Here is a 21,234-nt window from a genome sequence, read left to right as displayed (position 1 = left end):
GACCAATATAATTTTTTTTTACTTTTATCTTATTTGTTTTGAAAGTCTTTTAAAGGTGCATTACCAACGAAATATGATCATGATTTATCGTAAACTAAACATGTTTAAAACGACACACTATGATAGACATATGTATTTAAGTTATATCCCTGAAGTCCCTGTGAATGGATGTGCGCCTAGTGTCAGCCTCCATACTTCTTTCCTATAAAACTACTGAGTTTACCCTGTTAATGTTGCTATTGCCTGTATTTGGAAACATACACACACCAATGTACTGTCAAGGACCTTACTTGTGAAGTGTGTTACTCATATCGTCGATTCCCGTTTTCATAATTATCAAATTATCAGGTTGTAACCTGGTCTGTGTTACAACTGAACTGACACTGTGACATAATTTATGCGTGTTTCATTGTCTCTACTAAGTGGCTTAGTCTTTTCCACGAAACGAAATGAAACAAAATAAAACGAAACGAAACGAAACGAAACCCTAACCCTAACCCTAACCTTAGATTTTGAACGACCTCAAACATCGTCACGTCCGTATTTCACAGTGTGAAATTTTCTCAGATATTATTGGGCCAATGAAAAAAAAAATGCGAGTTAGGGTTAGGGTTAGGGTTTGGGTTTGGGTTTCGTTTCGTTTCGTTTCGTGGAAAAGACTAAGCCCTACTAAGTTATATAACTGGTGCCACTGATCACCTCCCTATTCATATGCTGACTGTCCATTCAATACTACAATGCATTACAGCACCTTCACTCTAAAGTTTTTCAACACATGCATTTCAAGACTACCAACCTCCGTTTATGATACCGTAAAATTACTGAGTATCCGGGCACGTTGTGCTACACACAGAGGCACAGGAAAGGGCTCACATATACAGGACCAACACATAAAGTAAACTACATCAAAACAATACAGCCCACCTGCAAACAAGCTTCGTTTTGTTGTAATGCAAATCGTACCAACTTTGACAATCTCATCTACATTCCACTAATAAATACAACAAATGACGGTACCCAGAACACCATTCAGCGTCAACTCCAACTTCTTCTCCCAACCAATATTCGCTCCATTCGTAACAAAGCATCAGATGTAGAAGATTATATTACTTAAAAAAACATTGACGTAATTGCACTCACAGAAACCTTGCTCAAAGACACCGGAGATGAGCATATTATTACAGAATGCACACCAATTGGATATTCTTTCAAGCAAACACCACGTGCACGATCGGCTGGTGGGGGTGTCGCCATCATCTGATCTAACTGTCTGATCATAACCCTACTAATGCCACACTTGTGTATCGTAATCCACCACTCTCCAAAAAGCGAATAACTTATTGATGTATTAAATCAATTTCACTCGATGATTTCCAGAACAACCTGAAAGTATCTCCTGAGATCATCCTGCCTTCATCCGATCCACAGGCTGCCATCTTACAATTCAATACAACTATCCTGGACATTCTTGATGATCACGCCCATTGTTAAAAAGCGGGTCATCACTCTACGCCCAGACAGTAAATGGTACACTACTGAAATCAATTACTACACCAACCTGATCGAGAACCATGTTCATGATCAACAATTCTTATTTCGCATCAGTTCAAACCTGTCTGGGAACTTAAGTCAGAAACAGCTACCATCACATAAGTGTGATCAAACACTTGGCAATGAATTTAGCAACATTTTCATCAATAAGATCAAAGATATCCGTGACAAACTATACTCAATTGGAAAAGTCAATATTCTGCCGCATATAGAAACTACATCCACCTCCACTTTTCACGCTTCCAGGACCACTAATACAGATGAACTATACGACATTATTAGTAAATCACCATCAAAATTATTATTATTATTATTATTATTATTATTATTATTATTATTATTATTATTATTATTATTATTATTATTATTATTATTATTATATGAGGCTTTTTACTTATTTCAATTGTTCATATTATTTACGAATATGGTTTATTCCAAATTCATATATTGATTTACTTTTCAACAATTGAGTTGTAACAATCACCGCTTGCATTGTCAAGTGTACATTAGTTACTCTCAACTGGAAACCTCAACTTCTAATTTCGTAGCACATTGTTTCAAAACACTGTAAAGAACGGCAGCGTTTACATATCACTCAATTTGTAACATAGCACTGAAGATCATTCGTAAGATCGTACTTACTCTGTAACATAGCACTTCAACCCAGCAATTGTCGCCGTTATATTACTACCAGCGTTCATATTTTCCCCAACTACCGTGACCTTGGTTCCGCCAGACTGTGCACCTTTCATCGGGAAAATATTATATATTTTGACTACCTGTTGAACGAGAACGTGACCATAACGTTTAGGTAAATGTAAATATTCATCAATATTCCTGTGCACACATGGGAATTAGATTACTTAATACAAACACAACAGAGTAATATATAAAAGTAATAACGAAATCCATGATATATGTTATGCAATAATTAGAAAACAATTATAGATATTTACCACATAAGAGAACTGACCAGTTGAAACGCCACTGTACGACATTAGATTATTTCCAATAGTTATGGAAACATGACCTGAATGAACACCATTACTAGCGCTGGTGAGACATTGTACTCTGTTAAAAACAAGACAACATTAATATTGCTCTTACATACAAGAACAGCTGATACAGTTACCAATGTGAATACCCACGCCTAGTATGAGAGGTATGCTACATACAACTATAACTGACCACATCAATTGATCGAGAATATACGTCATTCTTTATAAAATTATGTATTGTTTGAAAATAATACCACTTTGTTTTGGTAACATGTTTGTGTTGAGATACAATTCCCCACATAGAATATCAAAAAGGAGTAAGTGGTGATGACACTTATAGCGAGAGCATTCTGCCATTGAAACCATATATCAAATATTGGAACATCCAGGCAACGAACCAAATATCACGTGATTAACCTGGCCCAGTTGAACACATACACCTGCTGACATAACTAAAGGTTTCCCCAAAGTCATTTCTGTAAACGAAACTCTGCCAGTGATGTTAGTCTTCTTGTTGAGTGTGTGGCACCAGTCACCCAGGATGTTATAAAACTATGTTTAGCATTAGTAGTATTGTCAGTATGATTAAGTTAGCGAGACTATTATTTGTGTTGAAAATTACGATTTTCACATTTATTTATTAATTGATGAAATGCACTATAAACTTTCATCTGATAAAGTCAACATAACATAGAATGTCATGTAAGTTGGTTAAAATGTTGATTTTCTGAAAGGAAGCAAAGCAGCCTCAGTAGTGTTTTCTAAAATCAACAACACAGGTTTAATCTGAGTGCCTATAAGTTTCAAAGATTAACACAAGACAAAGCAATGTTAGGATGTGTTATCAGTAGCTTTCTGACACACAATGAGTGTTTCCAAACACTTGAGAGGTTTGTCTCCGCCCCTGTTTGTTTCACAAATTAGTCATTTGCATATGAATGTGTCAGACACAAGGTCAAACAGCCACTAAAACAAAATCATTGATTTTGGTGTTTTCATCTGCTGATTTTATCGAACTATAGCTATCTCATTCCTTTATTTTTTTGGTTTCCAATAGCCTTACACATTTGGATGTCCCTACACATGTTAAAACAGACCTTGATGGGAAAACAAATTGATTGTGCCGATAAACAAGCTTGAAAACCTTTGCCGTGACTTCATGGACGTTCTCTAGGAGTTTATTTTTTCAAAATACAAGGTCTTTAACAAAAAATAACGTATACTTTTTGTCGTCGGATTAACATCAAATTTTTACAGATTTAAGGTGACAATGAGAGGAACTTTAATTTGTCCAGACAAACTAGTTCGTGGATTATTTACCAACGTGTCGTGGTTTTAGTTGGGGCAATGCGACTAAAACGGAAATTAAAATTCAGCACACTACTAATTAAAACGCGTTGCTTGAATAAAACTGACAAGACACATTCAATTTATCAGACTATTGAACTAGGAAAAGTGAAAAAAAAACTTCTTATCACCAGCATAACTGCTAATATTTTTTTTACAAAAAAAAGTAATTTTTTATCTTTGATTGAGTAACGCGTCGTAGAATGCAGATACGGGCATGAAAAACACATTTTTGAAAAGCTTGAAGTCTGGCGATTTTAAAAATACATTTAGTCACAATTAGAAGATGAAACAAGTATGCAAATAATAGTCTCGCTATCTTAAATGGAACTATTATTAGAAATGAATCAATATGAACTCTACTAAGACGTACTGTTCTGCAATCCTATATCCATCTGACTGCGGTAGACATCCTAGTCCGGCGACATCAACATTTTTAACATGAGACACATTCTTTCCTAAATTATACCCCATGATGGTCAGCCTGGTGCCCCCTTCAATAGGACCCGCTTCTGGTTTAATCTACAATAGATGACACAATATATGTTCAATAATGGGTTCATTTTTCCAGTGACAGAAAGGGTAAAAGGGAATGGTGGCTGATAAGAACTCTTGACGTTTTAAAAGAAAAAAAAGTGTCATACCACAATTTAAAAAAGCTGTTTTGTTTTTATCAGTCTTATCAAATATTAGAAACTATTCCGTCTGTCGCTGAAAAATAGATTATAACATGATTACTCTTAGTCTATCAGATTGACTAAAGTAACTAGAATTGATTCTGCCCAAACCAGAATAAACTGGCCTAAATGTCAAATAAACTGGCTTAACTATTATATCAAGATCACACGACTGTGAGCACTGTTCATAGTGATTGCGGGTGTATGAGCAACTGATCAGGGAAACCTGATAAAAGTATTAATAAGACTACTTGAAAAATGGTAGTATGTTGCCCATTTTTGCGATAAAACTCTTTGTGAGATTTTGTCGTGCTATCTTTATAGAATATGTTCAGCCCTGAAATTTGAATACGAAACGTCGCTGGTAAATTCTACAAAATGAATCAGAATGCCAGTTTACACAAACAAAACACAATATCTACTTGCAAATCATTACGCTATTAGGTGTTTAAAAACATTGTTCCTCTTCAACCATTACGGTAGTAGTACAATCGACGTACAGGTGTTAGGATAATTGGGCATTCACACATAGCAACGTTATATAAACATCCGTTTTAATTGCGTTTCTTGTGCAATCACTCTCCAGAGAGGCTTTATATTTTCTACCAAATACCCTGCTTGCCCTTTTTAATCTCTAAATATATCTACACAATATTTAGAAACTGTATATAAATTGCCTGCAAACTATAATGCAAGTTGAATGTAAAATTATGATTGTCCCTGCAAATCAAGTATAATGTGCGACGAAATGATTAGCTTCATAACATGAATCACAAATTAAGGCTTACTTTAGTAATGGTTGGATTAGGACAAATCTCCTCGCTTGTCAGCCAAGAATTTCTTGGATTGCATTTGTTGATCACCGTACATTTCTGCTCATTTACACTATTACACCAACCACATTGGTATTTCAACTCAGCTTGCTGACACTTTCCGCAATTAGAACGGCCAACGTCACACTTGTACAGATTAACTGACGGGAAATAAAATTAAATACACATGTATTAGAATGTCACCTTTACGTCTGATACGTGTGATCTTAAAATCAATAATTGAAAAAAATGTTGCAGCGACCTATACATTTCTCACCTTGGACGTTATCAGGATTGTCAATTTCAAAATCGTTGTTCCATTTCAACTGCAAGGTGACTAATTTACTGATGACGTCTTCCGAATACATGTACTGCAAACAAACATCACCCTCATATAATTTTTCATCTTTGATGGGATCAATTAGTTGGGGTTTAGCAAGTACAATTTAATACATGTTTTGTAATACACAACTAAAGCTCTAAGCTTTCTAAACATGCATCCAGAAATACAACAATTTGACACAAAATAAATAATAGATTAAAGAAAAGCAATGTCAGCATCTTCTAATCTGTGTTGCTGTCATATTAGGAAGGACTAGATATCTTGAGACAAGTGATACAGGCTTCAATCATCATTCTGTGAGACTGCTCTCCTGCTTTCAGTGGTGCCCTCTAGAATAACAGTGTTCCTCTGAAAGCAAGACTCCTGTATTTCTTCATCGTTGTGTTGCAGAAGCCATTTCTACATCCTGGAACTGTGAGCTATCACCAATGCACACTTTCCTAGGCAATCCCCTATTTTAGTAAATTCGTTCATTGTATTTTTCTGCGCTTAGTTTCGTGTTATTATTTTGAAAGATGTTAAAGGCAGGGACTTTAGCTTAATATTTCAGTGTATGTTTATTTAATTTCCAGTACTATTGTCTTGTCTACCTTATTCTCGCAATCAAAGAACACCCCTGTGCAGTGCGAGTTCTGTGGGTGCAACGTAAGCAGATCTTACACTGTGATATTTTGGTGACAGAAGTGGGATTGCGATTCTGATTCTGATTGTAAATGTGATTCTGATTTGGTATTGATTCTGATTCACTATCGAATTGTTTTTTATCAATAATCCTCTGACTAAATTGATTGTTTCATAACTGCTTAAGGTCTAAAGAATACTGTGTTGTCAGTGTCAGACCGGCTTGTACTGCTTGGTAGACATTAAATTGCTTTATTTAATACTACTGGAACTTGAATTACACCTTTTTAGTTTGGATATTGATAAAGAAATTAAAGTTAGGTAGAGAATTGGGGTATGAGGGGAAAGGTCTGACTCAATTTGTGAGGGCAGAGCGTGAGGAGAGAGGTGAGAGAACAGCAAAACATGAGGCTGAAAGGTTGAATAATTAACGCAAATACGAGGCAGAAAAGTTGAAAAATGAATGTGAACGTGAGGCTGAAGGGTTGAAAAATGAATGAGAGGAAAGGAACAGAAAACGTGAGACAAAGAGAAAGTAGGACAGCATGAACTTGAAGTGTTGAGGTTGTGTGCAGAAGTTAATGGTCAAAATGGAGGTGTAGAACAGCTGGATCAGTCTATTGTTAGTTCCAAGGATCCAAAGCTACCTTTGTTTGATGCGACTAGGGATGAAATGGACACATTTATTTTAAGGTTGCTGCGACTCGGAAATGGCTGCGTGACAGTTAGGGTTATGAATCTTAGTGCATCATTGACAGGCAAAGCTTTGTAAGGGTTTTCGGAATTGTCTGCAGCAGTTACAATGTTGTAAATCATCTTTGTTGAAGCGTTATGGTATGAATAAAGAAGGTTATAGAAAGAGATTTCGAACTAGTAGGGCAGAAGTTGGCGAGAGCATTTCGCAATTTGCAGCTAGATTAAGTAGTTATTTTGACCGTTGGATAGTGCTGTCTGAAGAGTTTTGAAGGAGCTAAGGACTTAGTGATGAGAGATCAGTTGGTGAGTATTTTTGGTAACGAGTTGTTCATTCTCATAGGTGAAAGGTCACCTAAGTCAGTTAAAGAAATGGCTGACTTAGCTGACAGGTTTAAAGATGCATGTAGACAGACAGGTTGTACAAATCTGGAATCTAGCCAGTTTCAAGGTGGTAGTCTAAATCAGAAAGGTCAGTTTGGTGCATAGGTCAGAAGGAAAAGAGAGAGGGTCGATTTGGCCAGTCTACGCCAAAGTAAGGCTGTTCTATTTGTGATAATCCAAATCACTCTGCTGTCAGTTGCCCTAAGCGCTATAAAAGTTCCAAGCCTCAGGTCAGCTGCGATGTTGGCATATGATCGGAATAGAAATAATGATTCAAGACGTCAGTGCTACATGTGTAGTTCACGAAGTCACAGGAATTGTTACCGTTATCAAGTACTAGCACTTGCTCATGAGTCAGGTATGGTAGGTCATATGGGTGCCAAGACGACTACAGATACAATAGCAACCCAGTTCTATTAGCCTGGGACGCAGGGTGGTGTTATTAGGTATTTCAGGTCATGTGATATATGTTAGTAAACCAGGGTTGAGTTAGAAATTCCATTTCAAATAATAGCTAATGATCTGATTGATCCGATCAGGTCAGCAACCGAGAGAGGTACATTTTAACCGTAATATACGGTTGTAGACTATGCTTCACGTTACCCTGAAGCTGTATCGTTGACGAAAATTACTTCAGAGGTGTTTGCTGATGCATTAGTCAGTATAAATAGTAAGGTTGGTGTACCCAAAGAAGTTTTAACTCATTGAGAAACACAGTTTGTAACACAATAATTTGATGCAATGACAGAGGACATATGTAATTACGGAGAGAGTTGGTATGATCGATTAAAGAAAGGATGAAAATTTATCATGCTAACTTGTTGAAAGCATATTATGAAATTCAGTGTACGGAAACAATTGATGATTGTCATGTTGGCAATGAGTTGAATGTCGAGAGATTGAGTTTTGAGAAAATGTTCTGATGTTCTCATTGATTGTTCTAGAAAGTCTAAAATTGGCGAGCATCATATTAAATTGGTAATATCTGAACCAGTTAAGTCTAAACCATATTACCATTCGCTGTGACAGATAAGTCAGAGGTTAGGATCATGTTAGAGATGGGTGTGATTGAAATATCAAATTCACCTTATGCCTCACCCATTGTTTTGGTAAATAAGGAAAGTGGGGGTTTTGCATTGATTTTCGCAAACTTAATCACATTACAGTGTTCGGTGCAGAACCAATGCCATCACCTGAAGAGTTATCACCAATGTACACTCCCTTAGGCAATCCCCTATTTCAGTGAATTTATTCATTGTATTATTGTGTGCATTGTTTCGTGTATTTATTATAATAGGTATTAAAGCCAGGAGCTTTAACTTTATTTTGGTGTATGTGTACTGTACTGTTCCAGTACTGTTGTCTTGTCTACCTCATTCTCGCATTGAAAGAACCTCCCTGTCCAAAGTGAGTTCTGTGGGTGCCCCTCTCAATAGCAATAAGCAGGCCTCACACTGTGACAAGGAGTCATGTAAATAAACCTTATAAAATCACAAAATGGAAGCCTTATATATACTGTGATGTTACGTTTAGACGTAGAAAAGTTTGCACTGTAGTGACACTAATTGTATGTACATTTGCATGTCACAGCATACCTTGAAGCTTCGGCATTTAATGCTCTCTGAGCTTTCTCGTTCTCCTGTGGTAATGACTTCCGCTCCTTCTATATGTAGAATACATTCATATCCAGTCTGCCCATCCTATCGTGATAACAAATAAACGTTACAATAAGATTCCGACTGAAAAAACAATTTTTCGATATCGAAATGCAATAAAGATTTATAATTACTTGAAAACTGAAATAAATTACTTCGAACAATTCATGTCAGACAGTAACTTACCAAAGGCTGTGGGAAATTCTCTCCAACAACATAGATCTCTGCAGACAAATCAACAGGAATTAACGTTTCAGCACTTTCCTTAATTTGCGGACATTGCTGGGAACTGTTGGCTTCATTCTATAAAAGAGAAGATATTTCAAAATATTTAATGTAAATGTTACACAAGTAGATTATAATTTTACTGCAATTTTAATTGACAAACATACAGTGATTGATGTTCATAAATCCAGCAGCTAATAATTACATAAATCGTACTTACCACATTGCCTAACATTACACGTTATATAATATCACTAACAATGCAACATGGGTAACAAAATCATTAATTATCAAGGGGAACTCGTACTTACTGCATTGCCTCTGACAACACCTTCAATTTTACAGGAACTGACATCTTTAGAACAAATATTTTCAAAAACACACCAATCGCATCCACAGTTGTTTTCAGTACAGGTCATGCATGTCTTCAAGGAGTCGCAATCACAAAAATAAAAATTAGTACTGACAAACTTTTCATTGGTTTCTACTGATAATATTGACAATTTCACTTTGATGAAACCTAAAAAGAATAGTTATAGGGTTACAAATAAAATGAAATCTATCAATCAATGCATAATATTCATTCTTTTTTTAATATTAATTACTGTCAGCGACCTTTTTATAAAATATAAAAGAAACTGTACCTCTGCTTCCAGGTGACGGTATGTTACTCGGTGGAGGAGTAGTACAAGTCAAGACGTTACTTTCACCAGTCGGGGTCGCATTTGTTGTGCCAATAGTGTCAAATACACATTTAAATCCAGTCAGAGACTGTGGTAAACTGGTTACATTTAGCGTCAACTGAAAAAAATACCATTAACCTTACAATACAGTTACGTGATGTTTGTAGTTATGTCAAAAACAATTAATCAATATAGAGTTACGTTTTCATACTAAATATGTTTCTTTGGAGGTACTATATTTGTTTACAATGAATTGAATTGAAGAAGTTTCAAACAAAATCTGATGTTGGTATTTTCATTTTTCTTCTGACAAAACTATGTCATCTCTTAATATAATGAACCACTTACTAAAGCCATTCTTTCCCAATACACAGTACTCGGATAAACATCAACGCTTGGACATTGAAAATCGGCAATCCATCTATTAGTAGATCTATCTATGTGACCCTGGCAAACATTCCATCTTGAGCACCTACCAAAAAACAAAAAACTATTTCGACTGGAAAGAAGAGGGCTTTGATCGTTACAAATATGTATGCCTGTCAAATAAGCAAGGGTAAAACTACAAACCTGTTTTCTAGCGTACACCAACCACAGTATGGATCGCCAACACCGTTAACTCCAAGACAATCATTACATGTTGTAAAATTCTCACAGTTCTCGACTGGCACCTTAGTAATCTGAACAGATACAAATTGATGCCCCATCAATTCTGGTAACTCGACAAAAACTAGTATAATAATAGAATCATAAAGCACCTTACATATGACAGATGACAAACACACTAGGTAAAAATGATACAAAATTACATATCCAGCATGTCTGGACCGATGGTGCTCAACGTGCTTACAATGCACATCTTATGAAACATATTAACATTCATAACGCGAATCAAATGGACAGAGTGATGGCCGTTCTAGTTATATTTGGCATATACTAACATAAACTAGTTCTAGCATCAACCATCACAAACGTCAGCGTAATAACTCACTTGTTGCACCACCTTCACGTAATTTTCCCAGACTGACCATGGACGTACTGACATGTGATCATCACAGTACTCACCTGTCTTTTACTCATGACGTAAATATTGTTATTTTCAGCATCGAATAGCAAACCATTTTGTACAATTTCCGGGTTATCATGGACAACTTTAATATTTTCATATTCCAAAGCTGAATTGCTGTTAACCACTTTCAACTATAGAGTAAATGGGAAAAAATGGGAGTTTCGCCATAAACCATATGTCATATTTTAATGAATATGTCGAGGTAACAGGCCGAAAGTGTATCTGATTCAAAATTTGCAGCTTAGGCAAAGTTATGCACTATTTCAGTACGGGGAAATGGGCCATGCCATATTTGTGCGTGTGTGCGTGCGTGCATATCTGTATCTCGTGTATCCCTGAATTATCTTGACTGATCTTATTCTTTACAAATGCATTATACTGGTGTATGCACATATTACCAGTCACACAATAGCCCTGTATTCTTTAATTGTAGTGAGCAAAATATCTGTAATATAAAACAAATAACCAACAAATCTGCTACTAGTATGAAGTAGGCTGCCATGGATCATCCTGCCCATGATTACACAAATCACACAAACTTCATTCATACTTGAATTGAATAATATTTCATGTTGGGTTCTGGCAATATTGTCCGACTCTCAATATTGTCAAAATCTTCTCATAGCTGGCAAAGACTGGAAAACCTCCAAGCGTGTATTTAGAAAAGTGTGGATGATGGAGTAGTGATGGATCGTCAACTAGGTGTACTGGCCTTGCTACTACCAATGACAGGAGGAGTGGAAACTATGTTGTAGATGGCCAATTCGGCATGACTGCCATCATAAGGACATTCGCCATCACCAGTACGTAGGGAATCCAAGCGCCTCAAAAACTATCAAAATCGTACGCTGCTTCAAAAAGTCACAAGATCTGAAATTTTCGCGCTTTTGTTCTTTCTCCATGAATACAACACTTAATAACAAAATAACACTTGCCAAAAAGGAAAGTAGCACATTGAGTGACCACATTCCGAATAACATCGGACATAGAAACATGAAGGCCCAGCAAAAGCTTGCTTAATTGGAGCTTTCGTTACTGTGTATAAGTGAGAACACCATTACCATATTTATGATGCTAAGTCAGATGGGAAAGAGAAATCCAGAACCATAAGATTCAGTGTTGCTGAGCAAAATCTTTTTGAATGTTCAGCCTCTATCTCTAGAAAAATATTCGACCAATGGTAAAACAAACTTTAGCTTCGTGACTATAGAAAATGTTGATTCAAATAAAATAAATGTAAATTTATATTTTCTAAGGAAGTGAAACTTAGTTCAAGAGATAATAGTAAGCTTAGTGTAAATTTTTCAGTTGTGGTAAACTAGAATAACAGTGATGTTGTAATAATACTTAATTCTAGTAGTGAATGCTGTGTTAAATAAACAACAATATCATATTTGTGTCAAAGTTTATTCAGTTTGTATGTGATTCTTAATATCTACATTGTTTTAATGATATTCATTGAAATCAATTAAAAACATTTCTGAGGTATAAACAAGACAAAAGAATTTTATTTATTATCGATAAATTTTACGATTTAAACTATTTGAAATGAAAATTATACATAAAACGTTAAATTACGAATATGAAAATATATCGGAACTGCACAAAGTAACTACAACATGTACATTTAATTTAGTTTTTTTAAATACTAAAAAATAAGATTTATTTCTTTATTCTCAATCTTTTTTTCTCTTCCCTTTTGATCATTTTCTAGGCGTTCCTTGTCAAGTTTAAGTCGTTCTAGCTCCAATTCCTCACTTCTTGTCAAAGACAAATCATCAACCATGGAAGTGGAAAAACGACGTGTTATTTGTGAGAAATGGTAAAACCAACATGGCCTCCATTCAGTTTTGAATAAAATATGTATACCAAATATTGTTGTTTGTTTTGGACAAATAGAAGTAATGTTCTAAAGCAGATATGTAATTAATTACAAACATTTAAATGTATATGTATGAAGTCATGATTAAAAGAAATGTATTTTACCCGAAGTGTTGTTCATTTCATGGCTGTTAATAACAAAACAATAACTGCATGTTGTTTTTTTAGTATTGTTATTATAAAGCACAATACTACTATGCTTACTAGCTGGTCTTAATGTTTCCAGTAATGAGCCTTTATGTTTTAGCGTGCGTTGTTATCTTCGCTTGGGGCTCAATTCTCGCGCATGCGCAGGTGACGACCCCTTCGCTTTAAGTCTATATTAGTTATCAATATTGCAATGACAACAACCTACACGGTCTGAACGCGACTGCCGACCGTTCTTCCAGCATACGTGTCACGTGATGATGGCGTTACGCAATAAAATCACGCGTAGAACGCTTTCCAAACTAGACATTAGCAGCGTAAACTGAATACAAATTTAAGCAATTTTTAGGCTAATTTGTTCTTTATGTTGTAGTTTTTGTTGAATGGTCAATAGAAGGAGATTTTAGAGTGGTTTAGCCTCTCATCATTTTGAAGGTTGTGCCCTGTTAACTAGAGAATACCCATGATTCTCTGCTTCATTATATATTTTGCTATCTTCTCTATTGTGAACGCTCTATAATGTAAATGTGAATATTTGTTAACGTAACACGGCCTTACACATGTGAACTTATTAACTAAATTGACTAAAGTGCAACTCAATGTGGAACCATTGACTGGTGGATTTAAACAACGCCCGGTGTGGATAGCATTGTACAGGGGCTAGTATCAATGAAATCGTTGCGTTATGTTACACGTGGCTTGATTTGCCGTGTTACTGTTGTGCTACACCTTCGTGTTAAACCAAGTCATCTACTATGATTGCTATTATGTGAATATTTGTAACATTTTCCCCCATTACTGAATGTGTACAGAAATGTGTTCGTTGGTTCAGTAAGATATTTGGGGAGGGGTTGTTTGTAGCTTGAAGTTCAATTTGTGTAGGTAGCGTACTTGGCAGCGAATTACTACTTTGTTTGTTCATCGTATTATAAACACGGAATCTGATTGAACTGCAACTCAATGTGGAGGAGATTGATTGGTGAGTTAAGACAACACCCAGTGTGAATATCATTATGCAGGGGCTGGTGTCAATGAAACTGTCCCCGGGGGTCCGACTTGTGGAAATACCTGGAACTTCCAGGAACCCAAGTCTGTGAAAGGGGTTTTCAAAATGGCCCGAAATACGTTTTAAAAAGTAAAAATTTCGTACCCTTTTCACTGTTAGAAATCTAAAATACATACCCTAATTGCGATATTTGAGCTTTCTAGCCCTTCAGTGTAACCACGGGTTGGTCATATGCCGTGATCGCCCGTTATCGAAGGTCGTTAACCAGGGGGCCGGACGTTTTCTTTGCTTTTGCGATCATTGAATTCCTTAAAGCAATGAAAAAAACCCGATAATCTCATTTTTTTTAAATCACCCGTATCGCGTTTGCTGTACCGGAAAAGACACTCTTTTTGTCTATTTTGACTGAAATGGTAACCCTGAACGCGTAACGCCCGTAAACGTTCTTTTCTTTTAAAAAAACATCCTTTTAATGCGTTATCTTTCACAGAAATGCGTACCAGATCATTTTTAAGTAAGACCCCCGGGGTGATGTCACATATGACGAAATTGTGCATGGGGCGAGATTAGCTCACCATCCCTCACGATTGTACTAGGAATCTGGGGCATGTTCCTCCGAGAAAAATTTCAAATTTGCATCCTCCGAAACGCAATTTCCTTTGATTCACAGAAATATGCATACAGTGCACTACTGTATTCATGCGACTTGCTTCTAAGTGTATGATGATTTTTACAACAACAACGGAATTACATCGTGTAACGCAAATTAATAAGTCGCATGACATACCGAATCACATCAACCAACCAAACATAAATGATACTGGGTAACAAAAACATAACAACATAAGAGTGTTTCTTTTGTACCTTTTTAAGGTGTCCATCTTGATTTCCTGTGAATATAACGGTATGACCTGCATGGGACAATGCAGCTACAGCGGTTATCATGGAATCACTGCTAGTATGACAAGGTGTCTCAGTTATATTCAGGGTTCCACATGTCATTTTGCCAAAATCACGACAAGCACACAAATCAACACCAATAACATCAGCCTAGAAATAATAACAAATTGTTTATATTATGTCAACCAAGTTGATCCAATAGGTATTAAGCACCAGACCAGACGTATGCACACCATAATGTTTATAACACTTTAACAGGTTCAAACTACTTCTAAATTGGCTGGGTATGAATAACACTTAAACTAAGAACTATAAAAACAGTTGTTGGCTTATTAGCTATAACATTTTTAACAATTGATCCAAACAACTAATAATATTATTCCCGAGTTGTCCCAAGAATGAATGAGATAATATTATCCCGCAGTGGCCCCAATAACACGGATAGTAATATGTAGTTATGTAGTGATTTGTAAAATGTTAGTAACATTTTGCATTTCCTGCTGGTGAAGAACATTTCATTTTGCTGGAAAGTACTGTGCTAAACAATTGTTTTATATTGATAACATTTTATTAGAACGTTATAAATGTATTCTACTTACCAGCCAGGTATTGCCACAAACATCCTCCAAGGCGGTGGAAGACCAGGCACACCCAGTTGGTTGATTTATATCCGATGCACACATGTAAAGCCAATCAAAAAACTTTTCACGTATTTTTTTGATGGAGTATATACATACGGCTGATTTGTCTGTTGGTATTTTTGATGTTCCTTCTGCTTCAGCAAATGACACAACTACAATATCTTTGTTGTCATTAGAATCTAAGTTCATATTTTCTGCGAGATCATCACCAGCTTGAGTTACATATGCCGATTGTGCTAAATTGTAATCAACACCATCACTGCTTTTGCATACCAATGGTAAATCAATATAGGTTTCCTTGTACTTGTTACAACTTTGGCAAATTTGAACTATTTTCGTAACGAATGGTCCACTAGTTATGGTGTCTATCTTGGGCTGGACAGATACATAATACGTAAAACCATTGCTTTCAAATACACTAATATAATCAATGTTAAAGTCAGAATTAACTCCAAAGAAATCTGACTTTACTTGTACTAATCCAGCATTTCCAATTTCATCGTTCAGTATAGAAAATGAATCCTCATTGTTACTAGATGGAAGTAGACGACTAGAAAGAGGAATCCATCGAGTCTCACCAGGGATACCACTTCTACCAACATACAAAACATTTGGACCAAGTCCAGTATTGTCATTATTTGGACCATGAGCTATTATTGCCACCGTAGATCCATCTGTAGCTGTTGTTGCTACTTGTCTATCATACCACTCTATCAAATCTAATGTATCCATATCTCTTGTTTCACAAGAACCTCTGTACACATTTCCACAGGTTATCAATTGACTATTATCTGTATCAATGACTAGAATCTTATTGATATTGTTCGTTGAAACAAGCGTAGAATGACACAGTACAAAATCTGGTGGTATACAATTGGGGTTGTCATCTCTTGGTCCCGTTGACTCAATTTTTTCTGTCTCCAAATCACTGGTCAATTTATAAAGCCTATTTACCGATCCCACATACAAACGACCATTATTAGGATCTAAAACCATTCTTGTCAGTCTTATATCCTTGTTACTTGGATCGTTTGTCTCAACAAAGATGGAGAAATCTTGACCATGGCTCATTAAAGTTAGCTGCAGCACAAATAATAGAAGAAAGCAGCTCCTCATTTTCAGGGCCATTTGTAACATTTGAGAGTTGTTTATACTGAAAAAGATATTAACATTCAACCTTAGGTATAGCACTTTCAATAAAGAAAAGTTTCTATATTTTACTGAATTGTCAAAAACTTGAAAACTTGATGAAAAAGTTATTTCGCTAAGAAATTAAACTCATTTCATAATTTATCATTAATAACTTTATATAATAACTCTAGATCGGGGACCTATATTAAGTCATTTCATAATTTATCATTAATAACTTTATATAATAACACTAGATCGGGGACCTATATAAACTCATTTCATAATTTATCATTAATAACTTTATATAATAACTCTAGATCGGGGACCTATACAAACTCATTTAATAATTTATCATTAATAAATTTATATAATAACTCTAGATCGGGGACCTATATTAAGTCATTTAATAATTTATCATTAATAACTTTATATAATAACACTAGATCGGGGACCTATATTAAGTAATTTCATAATTTATCATTAATAACTTTATATAATAACTCTAGATCGGGGACCTATATAAAGTCATTTCATAATTTATCAATAATAACTTTATATAATAACTCTAAATCGGGGACCTATATAAAGTCATTTCATAATTTATCATTAATAACTTTATATAATAACAATAGATCGGGGACATATATTAAGTAATTTCATAATTTATCATTAATAACTTTATATAATAACTCTAGATCGGGACCTATATAAAGTCATTTCATAATTTATCATTAATAACTTTATATAATAACACTAGATCGGGGACCTATATAAATTCATTTCATAATTTATCATTAATAACATTATATAATAACTCTAGATCGGGGACCTATATAAACTCATTTAATAATTTATCATTAATAAATTTATATAATAACTCTAGATCGGGGACCTATATTAAGTCATTTCGTAATTTATCATTAATAACTTTATATAATAACTCTAGATCGAGGACCTATATTAAGTCATTTCGTAATTTATCATTAATAACTTTATATAATAACTCTAGATCGGGAACCTATATAAAATCATTTTATAATTTATCATTAATAACTTTGTATAATAACTATAGAATTGGGACCTATATAAAGTCTTTTCGTAATTTATCATTAATAACTTTATATAATAACACTAGATAGGGGACCTATATTAAGTAATTTTATAATTTATCATTAATAACTTTATATAATAACACTAGATTGGGGACCTATATTAAGTCATTTCATAATTTATCATTAATAACTTTATATAATAACTATAGAATTGGAACCTATATAAAGTTATTTTATAATTTATCATTAATAATTATATATAATAACTCTAGATCGGGGACCTATATAAAGTCATTTCACAATTTATCATTAATAACATTATATAATAACACTAGATCGGGGACCTATATAAAGTCATTTTATAATTTATCATTAATAACTTTATATAATAACACTAGATCGGGGACCTATATTAAGTCATTTCACAATTTATCATTAATAACTTTATATAATAACACTAGATCGGGGACCTATATTAAGTAATTTTATAATTTATCATTAATAACTTGATATAATAACACTAGATCGGGGACCTATATAAACTCATTTAATAATTTATCATTAATAAATTTATATAATAACTCTAGATCGGGGACCTACATTAAGACATTTAATAATTTATCATTAATAACTTTATATAATAACTCCAGATCGGGGACCTATATTAAGACATTTAATAATTTATCATTAATAACTTTATATAATAACTCTAGAATTGGGACCTATATGAAGTAATTTCATAATTTATCATTAATAACTTTATATAATAACTCTAGAATTGGGACCTATATGAAGTCATTTTATAATTTATCATTAATAACTTTATATAATAACTCTAGATCGGGGACCTATATTAAGACATTTAATAATTTATCATTAATAACTTTATATAATAACTCCAGATCGGGGACCTATATTAAGACATTTAATAATTTATCATTAATAACTTTATATAATAACTCTAGAATTGGGACCTATATGAAGTCATTTTATAATTTATCATTAATAATTTTATATAATAACACTAGGTCGGGGACCTATATTAAGTAATTTTATAATTTATCATTAATAACTTTATATAATAACAATAGATCGGGGACCTATATCAAGTAATTTCATAATTATCATTAATAACTTTATATAATAACACTAGATCGGGGACCTATATTAAGTAATTTTATAATTTATCATTAATAACTTTATATAATAACTCTGAATCGGGGACCTATATAAAGTCATTTCATAATTTATCATTAATAACTTTATATAATAACTCTAGATCGGGGACCTACATTAAGACATTTAATAATTTATCATTAATAACTTTATATAATAACTCCAGATCGGGGACCTATATTAAGACATTTAATAATTTATCATTAATAACTTTATATAATAACTCTAGAATTGGGACCTATATGAAGTAATTTCATAATTTATCATTAATAACTTTATATAATAACTCTAGAATTGGGACCTATATGAAGTCATTTTATAATTTATCATTAATAACTTTATATAATAACTCTAGATCGGGGACCTATATTAAGACATATAATAATTTATCATTAATAACTTTATATAATAACTCCAGATCGGGGACCTATATTAAGACATTTAATAATTTATCATTAATAACTTTATATAATAACTCTAGAATTGGGACCTATATGAAGTCATTTTATAATTTATCATTAATAATTTTATATAATAACACTAGGTCGGGGACCTATATTAAGTAATTTTATAATTTATCATTAATAACTTTATATAATAACAATAGATCGGGGACCTATATCAAGTAATTTCATAATTATCATTAATAACTTTATATAATAACACTAGATCGGGGACCTATATTAAGTAATTTTATAATTTATCATTAATAACTTTATATAATAACTCTGAATCGGGGACCTATATAAAGTCATTTCATAATTTATCATTAATAACTTTATATAATAACACTAGATCGGGGACCTATATTAAGTAATTTTATAATTTATCATTAATAACTTTATATAATAACTCTAGATCGGGGACCTATATTAAGACATTTAATAATTTATCATTAATAACTTTATATAATAACTCTAGAATTGGGACCTATATGAAGTCATTTTATAATTTACCATTAATAACTTTATATAATAACTCTAGATCGGGGACCTATATTAAGACATTTAATAATTTATCATTAATAACTTTATATAATAACTCTAGAATTGGGACCTATATGAAGTCATTTTATAATTTATCATTAATAACTTTATATAATAACTCTAGATCGGGGACCTATATTAAGACATTTAATAATTTATCATTAATAACTTTATATAATAACTCCAGATCGGGGACCTATATTAAGACATTTAATAATTTATCATTAATAACTTTATATAATAACTCTAGAATTGGGACCTATATGAAGTCATTTTATAATTTATCATTAATAACTTTATATAATAACTCTAGATCGGGGACCTATATTAAGACATTTAATAATTTATCATTAATAACTTTATGTAATAACTCCAGATCGGGGACCTATATTAAGTCATTTCATAATTTATCATTAATAACTTTATATAATACATATATTATGGCCAGAACATACCCAGACTTTGAACGAAAAAAATGTTGTTATTGTTCGTGCGACGTTCTTAACTGGTGTCACCATGGTGGTAGAATCAATGTGTAACACCGACGTAACTGATGTTGACATCGTGCACAACGTCGACTGCCAGCTGAAATTATTTAGGTTGTATAATGAGAAATGCATGCTCAGACCCAACCCAGCAATATACTAGCAGTCATTGCTGATATTCAGGCTGTGTATTTGTGGCCTTCTCATTACGTTCGAGTGACAGTTTGTAGATTGTAACTGTCGCACTGAATATCTAAACGTTTTTACCTAACTTCAATGCTTGCCAATGTTCGGTATTGACTATTGCTGTAGTTGACTCGAGGGTTCAATGAACAGGAAGTAACTAGTTTAAATATCCCACAAAACTGCTTTCTGGCATCCCATGACCCATTCAAACGTTATAAAACACACCTGTTTGACATTGAGGCTTACCTAAAAACCGACGATTCGAGCAGTTTTAAGAACGAGCGGTTTCGAAACCACGTTACTGTGTGCGTCACGACTTCGTAAGTTTTACGCAAGCCACTGGGTTGCTAATTTAAATAAATCTATAGTATGCTAATTTTAATATAATGAGGCCAGCCTCGTTTTGGTCACACATCTAGACAAAAAAGATGGCGGCTTGCTATACCAAAGTCTGTAAAACGTTGAAAGTTTAATGCTGGCTAAAAGAAGTGCATTTGCTCGAAATACATGAAATTATTCAGAAACACATGATTTTAACTACAATATATCACCGGTCATTGTTGGTTTGATGTTATATCGAAATAA

At 33.7% G+C, this 21,234-nt stretch overlaps 1 protein-coding gene across 1 annotated transcript in view; it reads right to left on the bottom strand.

Moving 5' to 3' along the window:
- Nucleotides 1–20,988, bottom strand: part of LOC100369158 (plexin-A2-like) — a 30,116-nt gene extending 9,128 nt beyond the window's left edge. Inside the window, exons 1-15 of the mRNA XM_085503083.1 lie at nucleotides 20,896–20,988; nucleotides 15,592–16,786; nucleotides 14,957–15,142; nucleotides 11,055–11,189; nucleotides 10,560–10,669; nucleotides 10,338–10,461; nucleotides 9,951–10,107; nucleotides 9,618–9,826; nucleotides 9,268–9,384; nucleotides 9,022–9,126; nucleotides 5,663–5,756; nucleotides 5,362–5,546; nucleotides 4,270–4,418; nucleotides 2,508–2,622; nucleotides 2,194–2,330 (exon numbers count right to left, since the gene is read on the bottom strand). Coding sequence (XP_085359209.1) covers nucleotides 2,194–2,330; nucleotides 2,508–2,622; nucleotides 4,270–4,418; nucleotides 5,362–5,546; nucleotides 5,663–5,756; nucleotides 9,022–9,126; nucleotides 9,268–9,384; nucleotides 9,618–9,826; nucleotides 9,951–10,107; nucleotides 10,338–10,461; nucleotides 10,560–10,669; nucleotides 11,055–11,189; nucleotides 14,957–15,142; nucleotides 15,592–16,770 — 3,002 coding nt within the window. The 5' untranslated portion in view covers nucleotides 16,771–16,786; nucleotides 20,896–20,988. The remainder of the gene's footprint in view (nucleotides 1–2,193; nucleotides 2,331–2,507; nucleotides 2,623–4,269; nucleotides 4,419–5,361; nucleotides 5,547–5,662; nucleotides 5,757–9,021; nucleotides 9,127–9,267; nucleotides 9,385–9,617; nucleotides 9,827–9,950; nucleotides 10,108–10,337; nucleotides 10,462–10,559; nucleotides 10,670–11,054; nucleotides 11,190–14,956; nucleotides 15,143–15,591; nucleotides 16,787–20,895) is intronic.
- Nucleotides 20,989–21,234: the final 246 nt, after the last annotated feature.

This window comes from Saccoglossus kowalevskii, chromosome 9 (assembly GCF_978046115.1).
Source record: "Saccoglossus kowalevskii chromosome 9, keSacKowa6.1, whole genome shotgun sequence".
In the NCBI taxonomy this organism is placed as follows: domain Eukaryota; kingdom Metazoa; phylum Hemichordata; class Enteropneusta; family Harrimaniidae; genus Saccoglossus; species Saccoglossus kowalevskii.
The sequence above is the reverse complement of the archived record's forward strand: the minus strand, read 5'-3'. Positions and strand labels throughout refer to the sequence as shown.